Source organism: Falco biarmicus, chromosome 3, assembly GCF_023638135.1.
Source record: "Falco biarmicus isolate bFalBia1 chromosome 3, bFalBia1.pri, whole genome shotgun sequence".
NCBI classification, from domain to species: Eukaryota; Metazoa; Chordata; class Aves; order Falconiformes; family Falconidae; genus Falco; species Falco biarmicus.
In genome coordinates, this window is record NC_079290.1 from 68,631,004 (window position 1) to 68,656,121 (window position 25,118).

The 25,118-nt window shown below is 36.2% G+C and overlaps 1 protein-coding gene across 1 annotated transcript in view; it reads left to right on the forward strand.

Annotated features, from left to right (window-relative positions):
* Nucleotides 1–25,118, forward strand: part of ZNF407 (zinc finger protein 407) — a 344,394-nt gene that overhangs the window by 180,456 nt on the left and 138,820 nt on the right. The window contains exons 5-6 of the mRNA XM_056330335.1: nt 20,008–20,174; nt 24,707–24,790. Of these exons, the coding sequence (XP_056186310.1) occupies nt 20,008–20,174; nt 24,707–24,790 (251 nt within the window). The remainder of the gene's footprint in view (nt 1–20,007; nt 20,175–24,706; nt 24,791–25,118) is intronic.

Here is a 25,118-nt window from a genome sequence, read left to right on the forward strand (position 1 = left end):
TTATGGCTGCTTACCGTGTTGATTTTCTCTGCTGTGCTTTGACAGGCTTTGTGAAATTCCATGCTCATTTCAACCATCCACACTTCTAGATGTTTACAGAAATGTCCTTAACTTCAGATAGACTTGAACAGAATGGTTTTTTACTTGTTCCCCAAAAATAGGAAGTATGAGTTATTTTATTGGTCAGATATCTTTAACAACTATTAGTGATCATACAAAACAACAGTGTCCATACCAATATTTGCTTTCAATCTGGAGTCATAAACTTGTGGGGATTGCTACATATATGAAAGTAGTTTGTCTATCTGTTGGTCATTCAACTTCAAAAGCTTTGCAGCCTTGTGATCTTACAGTCTTCCAATATTTTAACTGGTATTTGACTTTTGTTCTATTTGTTCTTCTCACAGGCTTTTTAGTACAGTGCCTTATCTAATAAAGTTCTGTTTTGTATTCAACGTGCTTATTTTTGATGCTATATGATGCCTCATTATAGGTTTTTGTTTTCTTCTAAGTCAGATTAGTGCGTAAGTAAAATGATACCTTATCGGTTATATTTAGCATAAATAGTATCCATCAAGGTATTCAAGCTCTGTGGTCAGCTTGGCTAAAAATGGGTCTACTTAATGACTTTGTTATGGAATGTTTTCAATAGAATTTTTTTTTCCACTAGTGTAGATTCTTAAATCTTAATTAACATGTTTTCATGTTACTTTGTACAGCAATAATAGTATAATTTATGCTGCTATTTCAAATAGCTTGATGTAATGTAACTTCATTATGAGATCATACATTTAAAAAACATGAAAGATAAAAAAAAAGAAGTTACAGTACAACTTCATGGGTTGTTTATAGTTAGCTGGCTATTTTAATTTAATCTGTCTGTGGTTTGGAAAAGACAATTCTTACATTTTCTGAAGTCTTAAGGTCTGAACTGTGGCCTATATTTGGCCAAGATGAAGATATGTCATTTTTCAATCTTCTTATTTTTTGGTAGTCACAGATAATTCTCTCTCACCAATCTGAACACCAATCAATATTATACTTTCACATACAGAACCTATACCTAAGGATGAAATAAATCCAAACAGAATACAAACCCCAAACCTACAATTCAGCATCAATACTGTGTGCGTAGTGTGACAGAACCTTGCAAGCTTTCTCTACCAGAATAACCACATCTGTAATGGCTTAATTCAGCCTGCAAGAGCCTCTGCCTCTAGTTTAGTTTTGGTTACCTGAGGGTTCATGTTCTGTGTGTTATGGGTTATATGTGGGAAAACACAAAATTTGTAAATAGAAAACACAAAATGTATCCTCCCTTTGGAATAAAGTAGCTTATTTTTGCCATTTTGGGAGAAAGCAGCAAGTTTTCTGGTTGCCTATTTGCTATTTTCCTTTTTGTAACCTATCTATATACAAAGAAATGTTTGAGGAAAAAGCTAATACCAAGTATTGCATGTGGAAATATGTTCTACAGACTTGTTCAGCTCTTTGCAAAATGCAATGTGTCTTCTTCAGTGTCACGCTGCCCTTTTTGTTCTAAAGCTGTATTTTGTATTCGTGGAACATGATTGTCACAGTGGGTCACTGTTCCAAAAAGTTGAAAAGGGGTAATGTATTGATGGTTTTTGAATATCAAGGCAAGGACTTGAACTTTATTAGTAAAAGAATGGAAACCACTGTAGATTGCTGTGTCTCATGCAGCTTAGTGCCAGGGCTTATGCATTGTGTATAGTTTAAAACTTACTCTGATTTTGGCATTTTTATTTTCTTACCTGAGCTGTGATTCCACAGAAAAAAAATCTTTGTTGAAGTTTCTCAAAGTGGTACAATAAAACCTTTATTTAAACTGTAACCCTATTAGCTTTAGAAGTCAACATTAGACATGTTATAAATTATGCAGGGCCTGATGTAGTCAATACGTTGGAGGAAGAATTCCTAGAAAAATAAAAGCATTTTTTATAAATAACAGTGCTGTTGTAGGTTAGCTTATTCCTTAACTTACTGGACACAATCAATATGCTGGCTTTGTCTTCAAGCAACTGGGCATCTTGATTTCAGGTCAGTCGCTAGGTGTAACATTGCTCTCTGATGCAGTTAAGTGACAGAAATATAAAGGCTGTTTTTTGTAAGCTTTGCTTCTAGAATCCAATAGGGCAAAATATGAAACTGCCATCTCTTTGCAGAAGAATTAGATGGATGGAGGTTGTTAGAGGCACAGCATATCAGGTGCTCTAATCTTTGAAACAGCCTTTACGGTAGAGCTGGTAGCTGTACTGCAACACACAAGTTTGTCTTTATGGAGGCTACTTCTCATTATTTTGTGATTAAAAGCTGTACTTCGTGCTTCTTTTTTTTACTTAAAGAATAGCACAGAGAGATTGAAATAGAACTGGAAGATGAATGCTGCTGAGTTCTTACTCTGTATCCAGCTGTGGTCCTTGGCAATTTCAGATCACTGTGGTAGAAGGCAAGTGTAAAGACATTAGTGCACATGCAGTTGTGAAGTAAGTTATTCTAAAACAGATACCTTATTTCATGATAAAGAGCATTCAATCACTTCTCCCACACCCAGTGCTCTTAGCTGGCAAGAAGGACATTGGTTGGTACAGATGGAGGATTCAGAATTGCTCAATTTCCCAGAGAATGGGGCTTGTTTTGTTAGAAATTTGGCATTGGGGTCTTTAATATATAACACAAAGTGTATCCTCTACCCTAATGCTAGCTCACACATTGTTCACTCACCTTCCAAAGTTTATGAAATTTATGGCATTCCCACAGGATGTTAGGAAGTTTGAAGTGGGGCCCACGAAGGAAAGCTGCATGGTGCCCTGTAGCTAAGCACTTCCATCATTGTTGCGCTACTGTATGCTAAAATCAGCACATGACAGTCAGATTTAATGTTACCTGTTGGTTTTTTCTTATTTCAACTGCAACAAGATAAATTAGTGCCCAAATGGAGGCTAAATACATGTGCTTGCATTTATGTTCTTCAGACAAATGCTTTTATCAAAATCAGCTTGATTTGTAATTAGAGATAAGTATCTGTCTATAAAGCTGAACTCAAATAGAAACCAGTGCTTGATATACTGAGTGTAAAATTCACAATCATATAACTGATTGAGATGTAATAATCCTACTATTTTTTTCAAAGTATTGATAAGTCAGCGCTTGAAAATGAAGGTAGCTTGCTTCTTGCAGTAATACTACCATTGAGGCTGCAAAGAGATAATTGAGAGGGGGAAATCTCGTATTAGAGCAAATGTGGATGGCTTGTGCTCTCGTAATGCCTGATATCCAGGAAAGACAAGCTAGCACTCCAGTTCATTTATTTGAAATAACATATAAAGACAGCACATTATTCAGAGGGAAGTAACGTTTAATTTCTGTTGCATAGGAGTGTTCCACAAGTCTCTGTGGCTCGGTTTAGAGCTCGTACTCTGAAACAGTAGGCATCCTTGATGAATAAGATTTATCTTTTTTTTTTTCTTTTTCCTTTTTTTTTACTTTCTAGGGAGATTTATTTTGTTCATTTTTGTTTTCGGGTTTTCTGTGTGTGGGAAGAACAAAAACCAAAAAAAAGTTGCCATTTTTAATATTTGTTTTTGCAATATTTGGATGCAAAATGCAATGTTGTATTTAATCTCTTCTTGGATTTTATTTGGCTTAATAAGACCTCAAGATGAACAGAAAGACAGTAGCAGCCTTTTTCCCCCTGAAGTAATATCTAACGGTATAGTAAGATTCTTCCATTTCATAGACTTGAATATGGCCTGAACTAATTGTATTGCTGTGTATTTACTACTGATGTGAGAAAATGTTACAAGAAGCAAAAAGAAATTTTGAGTTGTAATTCATCTTAAAATTCGTTTTCATTCAGTTTGATACAACCTTCTTATATTAAGAAATCCAGAGAAATGCTGTATTATCACTTTGTCACAGGGTCTGACAAAGATCCCAAACAATAAATTATTCACCTCCATTTATAACACCTAAATGTCAGCTTGATTAGGAATTTTTTCCCCCAACCCAGGAATACAATTGTTTCTCTACTGCTTGTTTTATTCTGTTGAAGAAAGAGAAATAAAGGCAATCCTGTTTCCTCTCTCAAATTATCATAAATATTGGAGATGCAGATTTTTCTTAGATCATTAGCATATCATGCTGCGACCCACACCAGAATGTACCATTAACAAAGCAGCCTTCATGTAATTAATGTAAATAATATGGAACTACAGCATGAGTAACCCAGTCAGCCTTGGCAAAAAGCATTTGTCATAACGCATCATCTAAGGAGCTTGGCCTCAATTCAAATTAAACTTCATGGGTTTGCCCCTTTATTTTTTCCTCTAAAGCTATAAATTTCTGTGAAACATGCACCTATATAGGAGAAGAAAGCAATCCAGAAAGCTGAAATTAAAATTTCATTATTTACTGTGCTTCTGCTGCAGAGGACAATTAGTATCTTCATAAGGCTGGAAATGTAGATACTAAGAATGCAGCTGAGGGGTTTTTTTTGCTACGCTTAAAAGTGTTTTCTGTCCTCTGCTGCTGCCAGCAAATCTAAAGTATGGTGTTATGTCTGCCATTTGCTTCTATTGCCCTCTGACTCCAAAACACAGAGGAGCATTGTAAATTTTTCATGAAGAGGTTTCAGTCTGTAAAACAGCAAACAGGAATAATGTTTTAAATGCAATCATTGTCAAGCCTGAACAATGTAATTTATCAAGAGAGCAGTTTGTACTATATAATAAGTTTCATATATTAATACAATTTTTCATCTGATGTCAGGCTTCTGATTTATGAATAGCCCATGATCTAAGGTGATCATTGAATTATAATTCAAGTAATAAGAAGCCAGGAACAAGACACTGCAACTGCTACCCTGCATTAGCTTACATGCCACCAAGCCAATTTACTAAACAACCGTGGGCTAAATGATACAGTTTTTCTAATTCAAAGAAGGCACTCGTTAATTAGATAAAGGCTAAAGCTCTCATTATTTTTAAATGATTTAAGAACGGGTAAAGATCTTACAGCTTATACTGCGGCTCTAATAGTTCTCTGCTTACTGCCTTGTAATAAGAGTATTAAAGACAGATGGCCCATGCTGATTTAAACCAATTACAACATTTAATGTATACTAGTAGGAATGACTATTCATAGGCACATCAGATGTTAATATTCTACATGCTACAGATAGTTAAAACCCCACTTATTAATGTGATTTATGACCAATTTGTTTCATTTTGCTGATTTTCTTCCTTTCTTTCTTTTTTTTTTTTTTTGTAATCAGTTTCAGATATATATGATTAGGATACTTTTTAGCAACTAAAACTCCTTAGAAACTAGGCTCTTCACAAAAAATAACAAAAACCTTCCTATTGTGTATGTTTCCACATCATTTTAAATGGCAGATAGGTATCTCATGTCAGGGAAAAAAAAGAAAAGTACCAGGTTCTGCATCACTTGCGCTCCTGAAAAGTAACAGTGGCAATGAACATACACATCTCGGCTGCTGGAAAAAAATTCTGGAGCATTTTTCAGTTCCACAGACTTCACAGTTTTCTTTTCAAATAATATAGCATTGCATTTTTGCTCCATAAGTTAATAAGACTAAAATAATGAGGTCATCAAGGGCTTCACTTTCTTGCAGTTAAGTCTGTTTGACCAAGTGTAACATAATTTCTGCTATGTATACTTCATATTTTAAATTCTGTTTGTATCGATGTGTCTGTTTTGGGGCACCATTATGTGTGTTTATCTATTTTTTCTTCTGCAGAAGTCTTTTATATTTTATGTAAGACAGAATGGGTCCCTTTGAGCAAGAATAGCATCTTCAAGTGTAGCTCTGTCTTTTCTCTCCCCTAATCCAGGCCTTCTATTTGTCTCTATCACCCATAACCTTAACATCTTTCCCTGACCATGAACTCTCCTTCTCCCACTTCTCAACCATCTTTGGCAGTGTCTAGGTCTGTCTTTGCCTCTCTGACTTCCCCAATAAAATTTGGATTACTGCCTTCATATCCACACATCTTAACTGCGGCAGCTGTCTCGCCTACAGTTCACTGGCTGACTTGGGTGCTCCAGATGCCAACGTGCTCCTGACACGTGCCAGGAGTACATTGGCCTTCCCCCTCAAGGCCTCCTCAAACCCCTTTGTGTTCTGGTTCACAGCACTTTCCATCCTTTGTTTCAGTCCCCTCCACGTTCCCATGTACCTTGGGGGTCTTGTTTCCCTTTAGCCTCCCCTGATTCCCTTCATTCATCTGGACGACACCTATGCCAGCCCCTCGGTAGCATTTGCCTATGACAGCTCCCACACCTTGAACCAGCTTCCTGCGTATCTCCCGCTCTCGCATCCTTGTCTGCTGCCAGGGTTTGCTATTTTTCTCCTTTCCAGTCTTCTGCCTAGATAGAGAAATTAGTATTTTAGGAATATTACCGGGGCGGGGGGGGGGGGACGACACGACGACACACGTTTTGTGCAGGTAAATCACAATCCTAAATCTCATGGCACCTAACAGCAGGAAAACAATCGTCTTTGTGGTGTTTCTTACCTTAGCAAATCAGATGGACTTAAATGTAGGATCAAAATGCTGTCCTGCCCTTTCCCTTCCCCTTCCCCAAACCTGTGTATAGCACAATTTTCCATTCTGTGTCAATGCTAATATTTTAGAACAGTAATTGACTAAGTAATGCTGTGACTAATAATACAGTGCTCTTTAAGTACAAACTGTTAGGCAGTAGCACCAAATAATGGACACTTCTCCACTGTTCTTTTTTCCCCCATGTTTATTTTGGAGTCCCAACAAGATGTGTTATTAATGGACCCTGCGTAGAGCAAGTTATTTGTTATGGTAACTTTTTGACCTATTTAATAAGTACTTAAAGGAGTGTAGTGCAGTTTTTATTGTACTCTGCTGTGTACAGTTATGAAGTGTGGTACATAATAAAATAAAAGCAATAATGTGGATATTTCAGAGGGATCCATCAGAGCAGACCTGCAGCAACATATTTCATCTGGTTTGTCTGGCTATGAAGCCTTGCAAGTTATAGCTGAAATAACTAGGAACAATATTGTGGTTATGACTTGCAATTGTTTACCATTGTAAACAGCAGAGTTATTATGTGTTTACCCTTTTTGATGCTCAGAACCATTTTTTCAATAAGTTCATTAACACCTGCATACATTTAGCTGTGAAAAATGGCATGTCTTTTACATGCTCATACCTTAAAAATATTTGCGTCAACTAGCAACAGTAATATGCATCTAAATTAAAGTATAGTTTTATTGAGATATGATGTGGAAAAGCAGAATTATTAAAAAAGACTTAACAGTTGCAGATCCTTTATATGACAATTTTCAAGTTTAATTTGGGAGGGCAACTACAAGCTTGGACAATTGAGCTGCTCTATGAGTTCCTGAGACCCACTCATGGAAAAAGTGCCTTTTTATGGGGAAGAGGGAGAGAAGTTACTTGTTACTTGTGGGTAGGTGGGTGTTTGTTCTTGGTTTTGTTTTTGTTTTTTTGATTTTTCAGTTTGATTCATTTTTATTCTTTGTCTTTTTTTAAGATTCTTTTTTCCCCGAAATGTGGTCATTGTGTTCCTTGAAAATAGCAGTCACCTAAATTCTTTATCTAAATGCTCAAAGAAATCGGTGAGAGTTTTCACTGTGATAGGGGATTTAAGTTTTGGGTGACTGCTGGTAAATTTTTACTGAATAATTTTTCATTTTCATAATATTCCTGTGGCTATAAGTTTTGTAACATCCTGAGTTCAAGAGAAAAACCAACTGATTGGACCTCCAGGAAGTGCCCTGATGATAATCAGCCTCGTGTGCAAGACAGAAAGGCTGATAGTCAGAAATTGCTCTTTAAACTAAGACAGACTGTCAGTCTTTAGGAATGGTGGGGAATGGCCTATTTATGTAATCAGATACTAAAGCTGGGAAGAAGCTGTCAGGCACATTCTTGTTGTGTAAGCAGCAGGCAAACTGTGCTTTATCTGACAGACAGTGTGTAAATCTGTCCATGCAAAAATCCAAATGTTTAGTTTGCTTCTAGTCACTGTAATAATCTGCTTATTTTCTTTTGCTAGAGCGATGACATCATTTAGTAGAATGCACCACAGACAGGAGTCCTAGATAAGGCTCTGTTACTGTCAGTCATTCACTCTTTGATTGGCAAGGAGATAAATAGGAATTTACTAGAGGTTTGCTTTCAGCTAAAAGAGCAGACAACACCCTGGGATAAGTGTATGAAGAGCAAGTGTGTTTAGCACTTTCAGCCTTACAGCTTGGAAAAATGTCTAGAATAAGAGTCCTTCAAAATTCAGTGTTAAAATTTGGGACTGTATTAGCAATAGCTGAGCAGTCTTCCTGAACAGAGAAGTACTCAGATTAATTGATAAAGTAAGCAGTTGCAATGGAGTAGCAGAAAAACCTGTGCATAAGTTCTGGGTATCTGTATTAGTTTCACTGCTACCATGTTTGAGACTGAGATATGTTTCTTTCTGAAATTCTAAGAGACTGGTAATGGTTGATGACTGATGGCACTGTCATTTGCCTGATGGTTCATCAGACCAGACCTGACATGGAAAAATATCCTGCTTTTTAGATCAGCTGTGGTTGACTCTACAGTATTTATATCATGGAAATGACTATCCAGGTGTGCTTTCAGAGTTACTGTAGCCAATAATAAGCAGTCCATGATCTAAACTTACCAAATACTTTATTTGTTGCTGACAGGGTCATATTTTGGTATCGACAGACTGAGAAGAAAACTTAGAAATAAAACTACATTATAATAGGAAAGATAGTCTAATCTTTTTTAAGGACATTTAATCTTCTAAATCTTCTGATTTCATTTAATTTTAAAGGGTAATAAAATATGATTGAAATACATCTGAAATGTAGTTTAATAAAAGTAATCTGCTGTACTGAAAATCTACTGGTTTGTCGATCTGAAGATTTAGGGATGAAACCGTGAAAATGGAAGTACTTAGATCTTAGACTTCAGGGTTATTGTAGTTTTTGTTGCACATATTTATGTTTTCTTAAGTAGGCAGTGCCAATTATTTAAAAATTGTAATGAAAGTTCTTTAGATTTATTGGAAGAATCTTAAAAAAATTAATCTCCAGGTCATAAGAAGGTAAGACATAGCAGAAACATGACCAATTAGGGGAACATACCTGGCAGAAGAATACATTTCTGTGCATGAAGTCAATTGTTCACATTCCTATTGTTTCCAAAATTATAGACACCATAAATGAGCAGCTGTTAAAAGCATAACGATTTGCGCAACAATGCTCTGATCCTCTTGTGTTTATATTTAGAAGGGGAACTGCATTTTGCTTAGGAATCACAACCTTGAATGATACTATCTTGATTAAAAATACATGCATATCTTGGTAATGTTATGCACATCCTCCATTTAAAAATAAGGAGAGAACAACAATTAAACACTTCCCATGTGCTAATTTTTGTTTAATTTCAAAGAGTTAACCTTCTGAGAAGAAAGCTTCTGCTAGCACATTAGTGATAAACATTACATTAAAATAGAGATAAATACTATATAATACTCTCAAATAGACATTTTTCCTGTTGAATCCTGGGATGCTTTCTACAGAAGTCTCAGTATATTTTTAATGAGATTGTACATCAGTTTATGTGTTGTAGTTTAGACATATTGGCTTTAATTATTTTTGAATGTGCAGTTTTTACAGTAGACAGAATATATATGATTTAAGACTCACCACAGCACTCTGAATATCACTTGGCATTTTAGCAAAATGTGTGATATTAAAAAGACCATGAATTTTAGCTGGATTTTCATTATTTTCTCAAACATATAATATTCCTCTTTACTCTCGATTCTTGTATTCCACATGTGCAACATTTTGCGTATTATATTAAAACAATTATATCAGTCTTATCATCTCGCTGTACTGTGCTTCCACTATTATCGCAAATAATACTAAGTTGACCTAATTCAACGTTCTCTGCCAACTGAGTGCTATGGTGTTTTGCCTAAATCACAAGGAAATCAAAAGAAAATCTTACAAAACCCAGTTTCAAAGGGGTCTTGAAAGGTTGACCAATGCTTAAAGTGGAAATTTTGTTTAAGTACTTGAAAATCTTTTAAGGTCAGTATCAGTCTTCCCCTTGCTATAATATAAGCAAAATTATAAAGCATATGTTTTACTTGAGTTTAAACATCTTTCAGTAATGCTGGCAAACTGTTGCGAACATTATGCCAGTGGACAAAACCATGGAAATGAAAGTGACTGAAACAGCTCATGTAAAATGAAAATGAACAGTTATTTTGATTATGCCAGCTGAGATACAATAAACAAACAGATGAAAAGTAAATGAGAATTTGGAAACTCAGTTTTTAATAAACTAATAATTTGTTAACAATGTAAGCTTGATGTACTATATCTTAGTCCTTTTGACAAGACTCATTTTGTTGTAGCCGTAGCATCATTGTAGAGCCTGATCTAATACTTATAGAACACAGTATAATCTCATTGACTTCAATACAAGTTGAATTGGACTAATAATGAAAAATTGCATTATAATAATATTAGGTTTAGAAAAAAAATAGTGCTTATAGCTGATTTGAGTCAAACTGAGTTTGTCTGATATTTTACTGATGTCAGTAAAATCATACTGTAAGTTGGTATTGCTGTGCTGTGACAACTGTGGACTCTGAGTCTGAGAACCTATTAAAATCACAAATCAGCAGTCATTCTTTTATAAGACTGTACAGATATTTGTCTAAATACAATACCAAAATAAGTAACTTTGTAAAAATCAATTAGTGGGAAGTTATCAACTGCAGAGATCAAATAAAAGACATGTTACCATTTTTTCTTGCTTTAAATTTTTAGTAAGTATGTGATACATTATTTTCAGCATATAGTCTTATTTTTCCTTTAGGAAATTTTCTGATTTTCTTTTTGAATTTTTTTATAAATCACGGTTCTATTTTATTCACTATGATTTCATGTGAAAGTAAATTAAAAACAGCAAAGATTTAAAAACAAAACAACCCACTAATTGAATAAAAACTGTTTTATTAAAAAATTCTAAGTTTTGATTTTTTTTTTCCTGTAAAATGATTATTTGACTGAGCAATTTGATTTAAAAGAGAAAAAAATGCTGAAAAACATACAAAATGTGTGGTTTCTGCTCCCCTATATATTTAAGATACCTTCTGTCTGGCTCTAAGGACATTTTCTCTCATTTCTCCTCAATTTAAAGAAATACACGAACCATGCATCCATAGTAAATTAATTTTTTTTAGTGGCTATAGCATTGGAACTTTTTTTTTTTTTTTTTAGAAAATACCTTTAAAATGCAGTTGTCAAAATCAAAGTCTTTGTCTACTTGTCAGCGCTGCAGCACAGAGTTATACTGTGAATGACTCTCTTATTAGAATTAGACCATGCTGGGGAGGTTTACAAACAAACAGGGAAATCTGGGCTTCTCACTAGCAGGTGAACTTTTCTTACTGGTAGCTGTACTCAGGTTAAATTAACCACCAGATACAAACTATTGCTGGCACGTGGATTTGAGTAAGTCTGATGTTTTAAGCAGTCTGAAGCATAGTAGCATATGTTAAAATTTAATTAAGAATTAGCTGAGCTACAAATACATATAATTCCCAATATGCGTTTTGTTAAAATTAAGAGGAACCTTCTTTTCAGGCAAATGTAACATTAAAGCCTTACTCAGTCACTTTCTTGGCAGCCACACGTCCATCAGGCCACTGTAGTTTTCCAGGCTTTGTTAATCTATCCACAATGGTTTAGCATTTCCCAAGGTGCTCCCAAAAGACTTAAGAGTTGCAAGGGGTCAACCAAACATGGCTGGATTGGGAGGGGGCTTTGGAACTGAATGTCCACATTAGACTTAGCTGTTGCACTCCATTTCCTGTAATACCTGATGAAACTCTGACTTGAAAAAGCAAAATAATCCTTGTCCCATACATGCTGAAATCTTCCAGTTTTCCCACCCTTCTGTCCTACTGAGATGTATGTGTCTGATGCTGGATGAGCTCTGCAGTTCATGGAAGCAAGCCTTGATTTTCACCTTTTTTCTTTGTAAAACCCAAGGTCTGCCCTGATTTTCAGCTTCATAAAAACATTGTACTCTCATCATCTCTGACTGCATAAAAACAGCTGTCTCTCAGTATGTAGTCTTTATAGGAGTTTTCAAAGGCTGTTTCAACTGTAAATGTAAACAGAAATCACATGCACACACACCCCCCAAATCTCTTTTTTCTTGATGATGTTGCTGAGTGTAATGTGCTTGACACAAGACATTTCCAGAAATGCATGGCATGGTGTAGTTTCTCTGATACCATACCACTTTGCTGTTTTACAAGCTACAGCGTGTCACAGATTAAAGCTTTGTTGGATGCAACAAAGCTGGCAATAAATAAACCTCTCTGATGTCACTGTGACCTAAATTAAACTCATTGTGTTTCCTTCGTTTTGTTAGCAAAAGAGTAGTTTTCATCACTTTTGTAAGGCCTTTAGAGTTTTAAAAAATGTATTTTTAATAAAGATTTTAATTAAGTTGGGAATTAATTGTTGTTCAGAGTAAGAGTCAGTATCTCCTGGTTTCTAGCTATTATGTGCTGGGTTTTTTGGATACGATAGAATGCCAAGGGTAGAAGACTTTAGCATTTTAGAAAAATCAGAAATGTGAGAACTCCCAAGTAGCTGATTGCAAATTTACAAAGAAAAGCTGATCTCCAGCACCTGGTGAATATAGAGAGATGAGTTTTATTTGTCTTTTAAAATTATATACACTTGAGCATGGGGGTAGTCGGAAGCCTGGAAGAAAAAATTATTTTGTCTACTCAGGTCTAGTACAGGATTGAAGGTTTTTTTGCAAACATTATACTTAATTAGACTACAGTCTAGTTTGACTCTTAGACCTAGTTAGATATCCATCCTGAAGAGGAAACTTTTCATGGGAGCTCTGCTCAAGGCTTAAACTATTAACTTTATATACAGCAAAACTTGCTGTTAACAGTCTGCTCCTGCAAACATGCAGTAGAATAACAGGTCAACTCTTACCTGAGTGGGTGTTCCATCTCAGAGGGGATGGTAAGATTTAGCTCAAAATTAATATGTAACCATTGCTTTTCAAGCATCACCAGTCTGTGAGTTGATTTTATTGGCTATTGGTATTTATTCTAATGACACAAGTCACTGTCAACATTGCTATTCTGCTGTAAGATACTAGTTTTATGGTGGTGAGCTGCTAGATTTCCAAAGTAAAAAAAAACGTAATAATTGACAGCAAATATCAAAAGCATCGTTAAAACGTAGGAACTGTTTCTCTTTGTGAAACAGGAAACAACCACTGGTATCATGGTGCCAATAATTTTGAGTTCAAATATTTATCTTGATTTCCCTTCTATTTTCAAAATGTATGGAAAGAAATTTCTAAAAACCTTGAAGACAGATAATGGTTTAATTAAAATTGAAATTAAAAGACATTTCTAAACACAAGCTTTGCTTTAACTGTATCCATCTTTGGAGATGTTCTGAGTATGTAAATGACATCTTGCTGTAACCTTTGGAACATACATGGTATCTCAGGGTAGTCTCACCTCTTAAAATGTGCAGGCATTTGATAGCATAATCTGTGTTTAGAGTCATAAAGATCCTAGTGGTTTGAATCTGATCTTCTGAACTCCAGTACAGTGTATGTTCCTCTTAAAAATTAAAGACATGTATTTACAAACATGTGGATGAGTCACATTCAGTCTAATTTATAGACTGAACTACAGTACTGTTTTTTCCTTCTGCCTCTGCCTGAATGCCACGAGCTACTTGTGCTTCTGTAGAACATTTAGTCAACTGATTTATTTTCTTCCTCAGAATTGAAAATCTTTCATAATTTTCTCCCCTCAGAATCGAATATAAATCTATGAGATTTATTTATCCAGAATAGGTTTAGGGCAGACCAAGCTTTTGTTAGGCAAAAACATTGTCATATGCATTGTAGTCACAACTGAGAAATTAATGATGGAGAGCAACTGATAAAGGTAATGGAACTGCAAAAAATGTGCCCATTTTATAGCACTGTTCCATTAGATTGTGTTAAGCCAGGATTTCTGTTCCAGTGCCATGTTCTAGAATCCTTTAGGTAAAGAAAAAAGTGTTCAAATGGAACTGTAAGTTTTATTGGCATAAAAGCTTTTGAATCCCTACTATTATATACAGATGTTCATTTTTTTCTACATTATATATTTGTCCTAGTAAAACCTCATAGAGTAGTGTTAATGAAACATACCTTTATGTGCATTAAACAGTAGGCTGTCACACTATTTTAAGTGATTCTATGTTATAAAAAGCTCTGCAGCAAAATTAATGTTACAAAATTGACAGAATATTATAACCCTGTGGAAGATGATAAATTTAAAACTTTCCATTATACCTTAATGAATACAATGGGAATCATGAGGCTGTGTCTGGTGGTTGCATCACATCTTTCAGTTGGCTTGTAAGGCCGTTTTCCTCACATAAAGTAATTTTACTCCTACTTTGTTTATACTTGTTTATGTTTGAAGATATTTTTAATTTGGAACATAGAAATTTAAATTGCAAGAAGTCTGAATTTTGACTACATTTCACCTCAAAATGTACTGCAGAGTCACAGGAGAGACTGAAGAAAGAGATGTATTCTAGCTTGTATATTGCTAGTGGAGTTGTTAACCAACCTGTAGCTACAGGCCTACATTTTCCTCTGCTGTGCTGCTTCATTGAATGCAACGGGCCAATTTTGTCACTTCTGTGACACAAGGCTTTCAGGCCAGTGTGTTAGGACAGGTAAATTTGAAATCAGTGATATTTAAAAGCTGAAGCAAAGGTCAGAAATTGATGAGCGTAACCTATTGCTGATGCACAAGTCAGACAGAACAATCTTATTTTAAGACTGAGAGTTGAGGCAATGGCAGTTGTGAAAACACTTTTTTTCCCTCGGAGCTGAAGAAATATGAGTGCTGATAAGTGCAGGCTCCCCCCCGGTGCAATTTTTGAGAGACTTTTCAGAATGTGATGTACTCAAGTTTTCAGACCCATTTGAACAAGTGTGTTGAACGTACCATATTTTTTTGTTGGTTTGCTTTTTGCAAAGGTGTGATAAATTACCTCACACATTGCTCAGTTTTCCAAGCTGCATTTGTTTTTGAGGCATCAGTATGCAATTCTTCCATGCAAGTATCCTTTTCTCAGGATAACTGCATGTTTCAGACTGTCCTCTGATAGGTGCTTACTGGCACTTATTGATTTATGTATTTTTAAATGCTTAAAAACAGGTACAGTTTAGTGGTGCAATTACATCTTAAAATTTATACACATATTTCAACAGTAGGTTGTGACCCACCAGAATAAAGCCAGATCAATTACACAAACTTCAAGAACTTAGAGGAATATATTTGCTTGTTGGATTTGGGGTTACCACTTAAGGTCATAATCCAGTTTTAATAATCTGCAAAAATGGTACACAGTTCAGTGTTGCTTTTAGGTATGTTCCACAGCTTTCCATCCTACTGCCATACCCGTCTCCTTGCAAGACTATTGAGGGTAAGAACATTCTCTTTCTATAACTATCACATAGGAAGCTTGTGTTTCTGGTAGGTGCTTATTAGGAAGATGTGATGGAATCAGTATAATTATATCATCGATGTCTTCTGCATAGATTTTGTGTAGTAATATTTGAACTAATAAGCATCTGGATTCCCTGCTGAAAAATTACTATGAAATTTTTAAAACCCCTTCCCTGCCTACCCCACCCCCCACCTGACAGTGAATTATTCAGGTCTTGAAAATGCAGCTTTCCATCAGATTTCAGGGCCCAAGATCTATGTGGTTTCCAATGCAGAAATTTTGAATTTGGAAAACATCAATTATATTCCGTTCCTGCATAACCATCCCTGGAAAGTATATCAGCCCACGAAAAAGAAAAGAACACATACACTTCATGTGTGATAATTTTATGCATACTATGTTTTCTGAGCGAAACTTAATTTTTCTTACACTTTGAGATACCCTTTTTTGTTGACTATAACTTTGTCAATGTGAGTGTTATGGGTTAAGAGTAAGGATAGGAAGCTGTGTTTGTGTGTGTAGGAGGTTTTAAGTAGCAGCAAGGAAGATGACAAAAATGGGTGCTAAGGTGGAGGACTGAGAAAAAGATGACTGAACATAGGATCAGGAAAAGGTAAGTGAAGGGAGAGAGAGTGTATAATGTAGGGACAGACGAGCTGATGAATTGTGGTTTGTGCTTTCAGCAAGAAGGGTAAGTTTAATATGGCATATATTAGGTTTCTTGTACCATTAGCAAATTTTGTTGAGATCTAATGCAGTCCCCAATTCCTGCATTTGTTCGTGTAAAGGATATGTGTTGTCTTTTTATCAATGGTGGCATAAATTTATGCAGGCCCCACTGATGGATCGTGTGAAAGTGGGGGTTTTTTTTCAAAAATTTGAAATGTTTATTTTGTTGTTTGTTCTGTAGGAAAACATGGGGTTTAACAATTGAAACAGAGCTAAGGCATATGGGTTACTGTCCAAAAGGGGGAAAAAAATGTCAGAAAACTTCATGTGAGAAGTATTTTGAAAGGCAAAAGTCTTCTCCACAAAATGATGCTTGTAGAGCAGGGCCATCTTGCATGTTGAATGAACCAGGAACCCTGTGGAAAAAAAAAAACAAACCAAACATTCCTTGTTAAACTCTGGATGGATAAATTTCTTTCCCTATATTCCTTGTAAACCACACTCTGCTGGTGCTGCTGCCAACCAGTTTGTGATAACTGGCCGACACTGCAACCTTTCCTTTGAGAAAAATTGTTAAAAGGGCCTTTGCTAACCACAGGTGGATACAAAACATCAGGAAATCAGCAGCAGTACTGTTTATATCTTGTGCTTGAGTAAGAATGTTCAACATATGTATGACAATATAAACTGTCATAAACTTTGATCAGTAATTCTTGCATGAAATTCTGTTGCAAATGTTGGAAGTGAGCAACAGAAACTTGTTAAAATATTCCAAGTCTAAAAGCACTGAGAAACAACAAAAAAAAGCCTGATTAATTTAACAATTGTTTATTTACAAAAATCTACATTGAAGTGCCTAAGCAGCTGTACTGTCTCTGAACCTGAGACAAGTAGAAATCACTATCATCACTAGAGCCTCCTGTGATCTGTTTCTATCCTTCTCCATTTAGGGCAACTAATAAATAAATAAAAAAAAATAAAACAAAAAAAAAGGGGGGGGGGAAGGAAAAAAGAATACAAAGATAGCTTAACAGAGGTCAGAAACTCTGTTTGGACTGCTACCAAAGGCACACAGAGGGGTTGGTTAGAGATGGAGTCGCAGCTTTAATTCTGATTTTTCTGGCTTTTGTCACTTCAAAGACAGACTCTCAGTGTTATTTTAACATTTTTATTGTGTGTGAATAATAGAGTACACATTGAGGTTCAATAGGTGCAATACTGTTAAATGTACGTCTTGGTGGATTTAAAAATGAGGGATTTATTTTACATTCATAAAGTTGTAATACAGTCTGGAGAAACTATTTGTTAAAAGATAGCATCTACTTAACCTGCTTATTTATTTCTTGTAGTAGAAGGTTAGATCTACAATAAATACACGAGGAAATAAGTAGATAGGGGAATTTATCTTAGAAATAAGATCCCTGTCACGCTTTTGAAATGTGAAATGCATGAAGACCTGTCAGGGAGATATACGGACATGATATTTTTTTACTGTGCATTTGGAAGTATTTAGCTATATTTGTCATTCGCTAGTGCCACTAAGCAGTGATCAAGTGATATAGTAATTTGAAAGTCTGTTTTCAATTCAGCATATATATGGTGGGTTTTTTCCTTTGGGATATAGCAGAACTGTACACAAGTCTTCTTCATCTTTCACTCTCTGTTTGTGAAAATATGTTTTTTGGGGGGAGAAATTAGCATTTGTTTAAATAGGTTGCTTAACATAGATTATTAATTTTTAAGTAAGTCCTTTAAAGAAATTTTCAGTTAGCTTTATTATACATATATGAAAATTGCTGTATTTGTGCAGCAGTTTAGGAAAAAACCTACTGAGTGCAAATTATAGTATTAACATATTAAAACATTTAGCTTTTTCCTAGATTATGGACAGTGACATATCTGGTTTAATCATTTTGTTTGTAACTTGCCAGAAATAATGCATCTTTGATAAGGCAGGCATAAGAGTTGGACCTCACAATGCAAACAGTGGAAAAACAGTCTAGACAAGTGAAATAGGGGAATTTCGTAGGCTAGGACAGTTGCTGTTGAAAATGGTGCGGTTATCACCAGACCACACAACCCATTCTTACAAAAATATCACTGATTATTTTGAAGTCTACCAAATTTGTCACTAAATGTTTTTAAATCTGAAAAGCCTAGTTCTAGTTGTATGGAGGCCAAATGATCTGTTCTCTATGGTGTAGGTAGGTAAAAGAGGTGAAATCTATACTCTCCTCATAAACCTGACCTACTGACACCCTGGTCATCTCTCTCTGTCATCACCTCTTGACCTGCACTGCTTCCACATGTCCTCTGCAGAGCACAGGCTCTTCTTGCAGCACCTCTGCCCATATGATTTTTTCCCAGATAAGAAAAAGGATTTTTACAATGTAATGCTGAACACTTAAATAATAGCAGCAATGTCACAGTATGTATTTCACTGCCTTTTTTTGCTGCTGTTATTGAATTAACAGGGCTATAGCAATAACCACATAGTGTGCTTCCATACCTACTAAATAAGTAAACTCACATGTATGAGGAGGCTGAGGCTAGTTACCCTGCTATTAAAGTTTACCTGGTGCTTTACATTTTCTCTATTGATATACCTCTCTGTACACAGTCAGATTTACTTTAATAACTTTGTAGGGAGTTCCTCTGGTTCTGTATTTCTAGGCTTTTATATATTTACATATATATATTTCTTTTTCCTAGCAGGGGAGACTAATTTTATTCCTGCAAAACATGAAGAAACATTTAAAATGTCATGCAAGACAATAATAAAAGATTGTTTGTGGCTTAGATCTCTCTGTTAATTTTTTTTTTTTTAATTTGCCAGCATAAAAATTCACGTTGTATTTGAGACAGTGAGGCATAATATGAAGGTGCAGCCCAATGTTGAGAAAGGGGGACAAAGCCTTTTCAGCTGCAGTATTACAGCTGTAAAACACAAACATCTGAATCAGGGTGTCTGCTTTACCAAAATTCACAGCATGAAACCCGAAATGTGAAACAAGGTTTCCACAGATTTAGGCTGGCTTTGCATGATGTTACGAAGTTATCTTGCAGTGCAAAGAGGTGCAGTGGCTCTGCTCAGCAGAATGAATTGCCTTTTCCTTCCTTCCTTGCCACGACTGGGATCTTTTATGTTTCCTGTGGTAACACTGGGGAGGAGAATGCATTATCAGAAAACACTTACTTCGGTTTCTGCAACCCCTTTTAAAAACTGCATTTTCGTTTTGAAACAGTTTTTGTTTATTATCGCAACAGCGTTATTACAAGTAGTATTTCAAGCCGGCAAGGCAGTGGCGGCAGCAGCGGCAGCATGGCACCGAGCAGTGTGATTGTCTGAGTAGTTTAGTATGGATAGCTTTTCATTTAGCCTTCGCTCTGACAGCCAGTGCCCTGGATAAGTGGTGTGGGCCTGCACAGGTGAAATCTATTCTCACATTTGCCTCAGGGGTGACTGGACTGTAACAGAATTTTTCAAACCCGTTGGGCCCAACCGCAAAGCAGAGAATAAATGGCTGAAGTGCCAGGCCTCGACAGAAAAATCAATGCCTGGTTATACAGACATGACAGTCCTGGTCTGCAATTCTCTTCACGAAAGTCTATGCATTTACCATGCTTCGGGTTAAAAATATGCTCCTTTGCTTGCTTTGTGCATGTGCGGGCTTTTAATTCCTCCTCTCTTGCTTACCTAGGAAATTTACATGTCACCTGTGTGACAGGAGCTTCACAGAGAAGTGGGCGCTGAACAACCACATGAAGCTGCACACGGGAGAGAAGCCATTCAAGTGCACCTGGCCCACCTGCCATTATTCTTTCCTCACGGCCTCCGCCATGAAGGACCACTTTAGGACTCACACAGGTTTGGAATGTGTTTCTCCCTAGGGCCACAGCAGAACTGGGTGACAGAGGCAGAAAGGGAGTGACCGCTCCTGTGCCAATTAGTGAAACCATTTCATTTTTGGAGGGTGCCAGCTTCTGCTTCCAGTTCTTGCCCCACAACAGCTGGAACTGGGGAACAGCATGCCACGGACTGAAATTAGGGATTTGCCATCTGAGTTTGGTTTAATTGAGCTTCTGGGATGATCGCTCAAACACAACTCATTTCTTTAACGAAGTAAACACATGTAAAAGTAAACATCCTCTTAGCAGTGTCTGCAATAATCCTTTATATATCTATTAAATGGTGGATAGAGCTGCTGGCGACTAAAAACAACCAGGTTTTATGTAAAGAAGCTCAGTTAACTGAGTACAGGTGCAAAGGAAAGAGCAGAAGTAATAAGCTCTTCAGCACTTGTTATTTTTAATAGGAATCCTTTTCTATCCTTGCAGCCTTTGTGTGTGTGTGTGGCACTGTATGCTCAAGTAAAATACCCTCTGAAATACAAGCTTGGTTTTCTTTCTCTTCAGAGAACCATAATTACTAAAAAAAAAAATCAAATTTGGTGATGTATTTCAGATGGGTCAAGTGAGCATTTTTGTAAAATATGTGCTTAAATTTAATTGATTTAAGTTATACAGAACCTTTAAGCAAGGGAACAGGCATTGTTAATTCTAGGTTTGAAGTTAAATAAAATTTAAGCTGTGACAAGTGCAGTGTCTAGAAAATAAGTGCCTGTGAAATATGCCGAAGTCCTTAAAAATACCATTCAGTGCTAATAACAGTAAATATCATTTTTCATACAACCAATATGTGACATTGGTTTCAGAAGAAATAAATGTATGGAATGCAGATTTTGAAATTCTATTAGGCTTCATATAATTATAGTACATAAAGAAAAGCGGTGTAAGGTTGACATTACATTATCTGAGCTCTTCTAGGAACTTAGACATGTGTGTGGTTGAGAAAGGGAAAAAGAGACTTGGAAAAATCATGCTGTACTTACAGCCCGGCCATTTACTTACAGACATCAAACCCAGTGTTTTCACTGGAAGTAAAAATATTTGTTTATTATTCCGGAACAGATTCTCCCCAATTTTCTAAAAATCCATGCTATAGCTTGAAACTGTAGGTTAAAAGTTCCTCCAAAGCTGTTTGTGGGAAGCCCAGGCCTCCTTAGCTTCTTTGACAAGGGTGTTGACGATTTAAGGTCTCCAGCCTGCCCTGAGAGATCACTTATATCGAACAGCAGATGAAAAGCCAGTGCAGATGTAATTTATTGTCGGCGTTTCCTTCTAAAGAATAATTGTGGAGACTTGGCTAGATCAATAATATGGATTTTTGTTGTTAGGTCTTGTAGTCTGCACCATAATGAGAGGTAGGGGACAGTGGCTGTTTTCTAATAGAAAATAAAGGATTGGTTTCCGTGTCTTTCTACATTTGAATGCAAAATGGCACACTTGAAACTAATTCAAGTTGTTAAGAAAGGGACCGTTTTCTATTGCATTTCTGCTATCATATAAACATGGCAAGTTAGATCAGCCCCCTGTACAGCAAGTGAAATATTGCCCTTACATTTTCCCAAAAGTTAAAGTCGCAAATTCTGAAGTTGAAATGATAAAATTGTTAAGCATATCCAGAAGAATGTAAAATACATGTATATATCAATACATGCCCGTAACATGAGATGAAATATTTTGCCTAGATATGAGGGATTCAACCCACATCAAGCTTCAGGGCTAGGAAACGGTGTGAAGTTGAACTTAAAGTCACAGGCGATGAAGTTTTCTCTGTGTGTCTGTGTGGATACATGTATTTATGCATATACCACAATACATACACAAATAAGGTAATTAATTCATTAATGTCCCTGAAAATGAACGTTGCAAAAAAATCAAATACATCACCACCTTTCTTGAGCTTAAAAAGCAGGGGCCAAACCTCCTTCAGTCTCAGGTTTTCAGATCCAAAGCCTCACCGACTCCTTAAAGAGCCCTGCCTGCATGACAGCTCCCAGATCTGACCTAGAGGAGTGCGGAATATTTAACTGGCAAATAATTGTATGGAATGGATCAATTTCCCTATTTTAAAGCTGTTGGTTGGTTTTGAATCATTTCTCTGTGGCTCAAGAAGCTGTTCTAAAGTCCCAAATATAAACTACCTAGCTAATCCATGAGTTTGCAAAGATGGTATGGGTAGCCTGTGTCCTCGTTAGTGTATGAAGCTGCAGTCCATACTGAAGCTTGCTCCTAGACGTTAAATGCAACATGAGCTAATTTATGGCAATATATAGATGACGAGCAATTTCTTGGTAGGCATGTAACAGCATTTAATTTTAAAGTGTGAATTTTATGCTGGGGTGTTAGGCATTGCAGCTACTTAGAAATATTTATACTTAAAATTTACTAATTAAATTAATATTTAATTATAATTACTAATTATGTGTAGTCCTTCTATTCCTTTTCTTTGATGTTTTGATGAAGTGCTACATGCCAAAGATCCTGATTTAAAAAAAAAACAAAACAAACAAAAAACACCAAAAGAAAGAGATTATGCAGAAATCTCTGTGTAAAAATCATGTATAACCTTAGCAATAATATTACTGACAAATATTTTGCAGTAAAATTTGGAGTTTGTTACATCATTTTGCACATATGCATTCTTCATGTGATAGGATGAGTTTCAATTCTGATATTTCTGTTTGTTTGGGTTTTTTAAAATTCAATTGTTATCACAGATGGCTAGAGCTGACTCCTAAAGGGAGGTGCCCAAATTATTTCACGCCTTAGATACTGCCTCGGGATACTCTCATCAATGGACCAAATTTTCAAGAAGTCCCAAAATCCTGTTTCAGTCTGCTTTTCATGACCTAGATTTATTTGCAGAAAATAACAATATACCATTTCCTTTATTCTGAAATGGAGATTAATATGTTCCAATCACATTTCATAGCCTAGCTACCTGGTAGAGGTTAATCAGCATTTTTATGATCCCATTTTAGAGCAGGCTGCCTTAGAAACTTTGAAGGAATTACTTTCCTTCTTGTAGCACAGGGCCCAAGGACTCCCATGCTGCAGCGACTGGGGTGGGGAGCTGGGATTCCTCTGGGGCCTACATGGAGGCAGTGGAGGGAGAGGGCAACTGGTCTCTCTGGTGCTCTCTGGGGAGCTCCCACTCACAAGATGGTCTCTTGCTTATGTTAATGGCATCTGAAGTTAACTGAGGCACTGTGTTTTTCCAGAAAGTTCATGAATTAGCTTGCCTGGTTATGTGAGAATAAACAACAAGGAGGTTTCCATCCCTCTGTCTTCACAGAAGGACTTGGAAATTTGAAACCTGACCTCTTAACCCAGCCATCTTTTGTAGAAACTAAATTTCCTTCCCCACGGGGAATGAATTCCACATCATGGCCCCACCAGCCCGCTCTCCACTATGTTAGTGTGAAAAGAGACAATTTGGCTCCAAAGACTAATGCAATTCTTTAAAAAAAAAATATTTTGAAAATTTTAGTCTTATTTGAGGTCATTGAGTCTATATCTAAGGTTAGCATTATTAAGTCATAATGACCTTCCATATGGCCTTCATGGGCTAAGATTGCTGTGCATGTTAGTACATACTGAGTAAAAATACTGCTGTGAAATGATAGATTGTATTTACAGACAATGGGGCACAATCCTAGCTTCTATTAAAACAAACAACAAACAAAACAAAAACAAAACAAAAAAAACAAACAAAAACCCCAAACTAAAAGGAGAGTGTTTACTCACTTTTAATGAGTGTTGAGCTTGCCAAAATCTCTTAAATTGGTCCAGAGGTCTGGAATGAAGAATTATTTGAAGACGAACAATATGAGTTCTGCTGCAGTTTCAGTAGCAATCCCCAGACCTGTTTTCTTTATGTCATGAAAACTTTAGAAACATAAACAGTGCTGAATTGCCACTGGTACTGAATAATGTGGCTTTTATTGTTGCCTGGGCTCTTCTGTATATTCAAGAAAATAATTTAATACTTATTAATAAATAGAAGGTAACTAAAGATGACTGTGATCTAGTCTGTTGAAAATTTCTCAGTACCCTTAATTTGTTAGTAAATTCAATATATTTTATTTAAGCAGAATCATATATACAGTATATTAACTTTTTTTCCAGGCAATCTTTACTCAGCACAGAAAGGCCAGATGTATGGGAATTGTAAAAAATCAGGATATGCATAAAAACTGTTCAAGTGCATAAAGCAGCCCCATCTGGAAGACATCTAACAGAAATGAAGTTGTACAAAACCATTCCATTGATAATAAAGCTAATTTTTATGGGTCTGACAAGTATGTAATTATGTTCAGTGGTGCTTTTCAGATTTTATCACAGTCAATAAACCGCAGTGGTAATTTCATTCCCATTTGACATATTTACATGGAAACATTTGATTGGAGGAATTAGTAACCCTGAAAGCCTTGATAGATATGTTTTAATGATCTGTGACCTCCGCAGTCCCTCATCTGTTTATTGTTGCAACAGGCGAGAAGTCGTTCCTCTGTGACCTTTGTGGCTTTGCCGGCGGGACACGTCATGCCCTCACCAAGCATCGGCGGCAGCACACAGGTCAGTAAAGCTGTCTTTACTCTTTGCTATATTTTCTCCAGCAAGGGAGTTCCTCTGCACTGGGGAGTAACGCAAGTCAAATACCATGTTACAGCACAAATAGTACATTCGCTCACTGTTTACCTTTCTTTTTCTCGTTTTTGTAAAATCAAATCAGTATGCCCAAGGTCTGCATCAAATTTGGTAGCTGGGACTTTGAATAATTGCTTGGGGGGGTGGAGGGTATTTTTGGTGTTTTTTCTGAAGGAAGTAGAATTGTAAAGACTGGCTTTCTTCTTTAAATGAATGCTAAGTCTACTATTATTTTTTTTTCACAAGGCCCAAATAG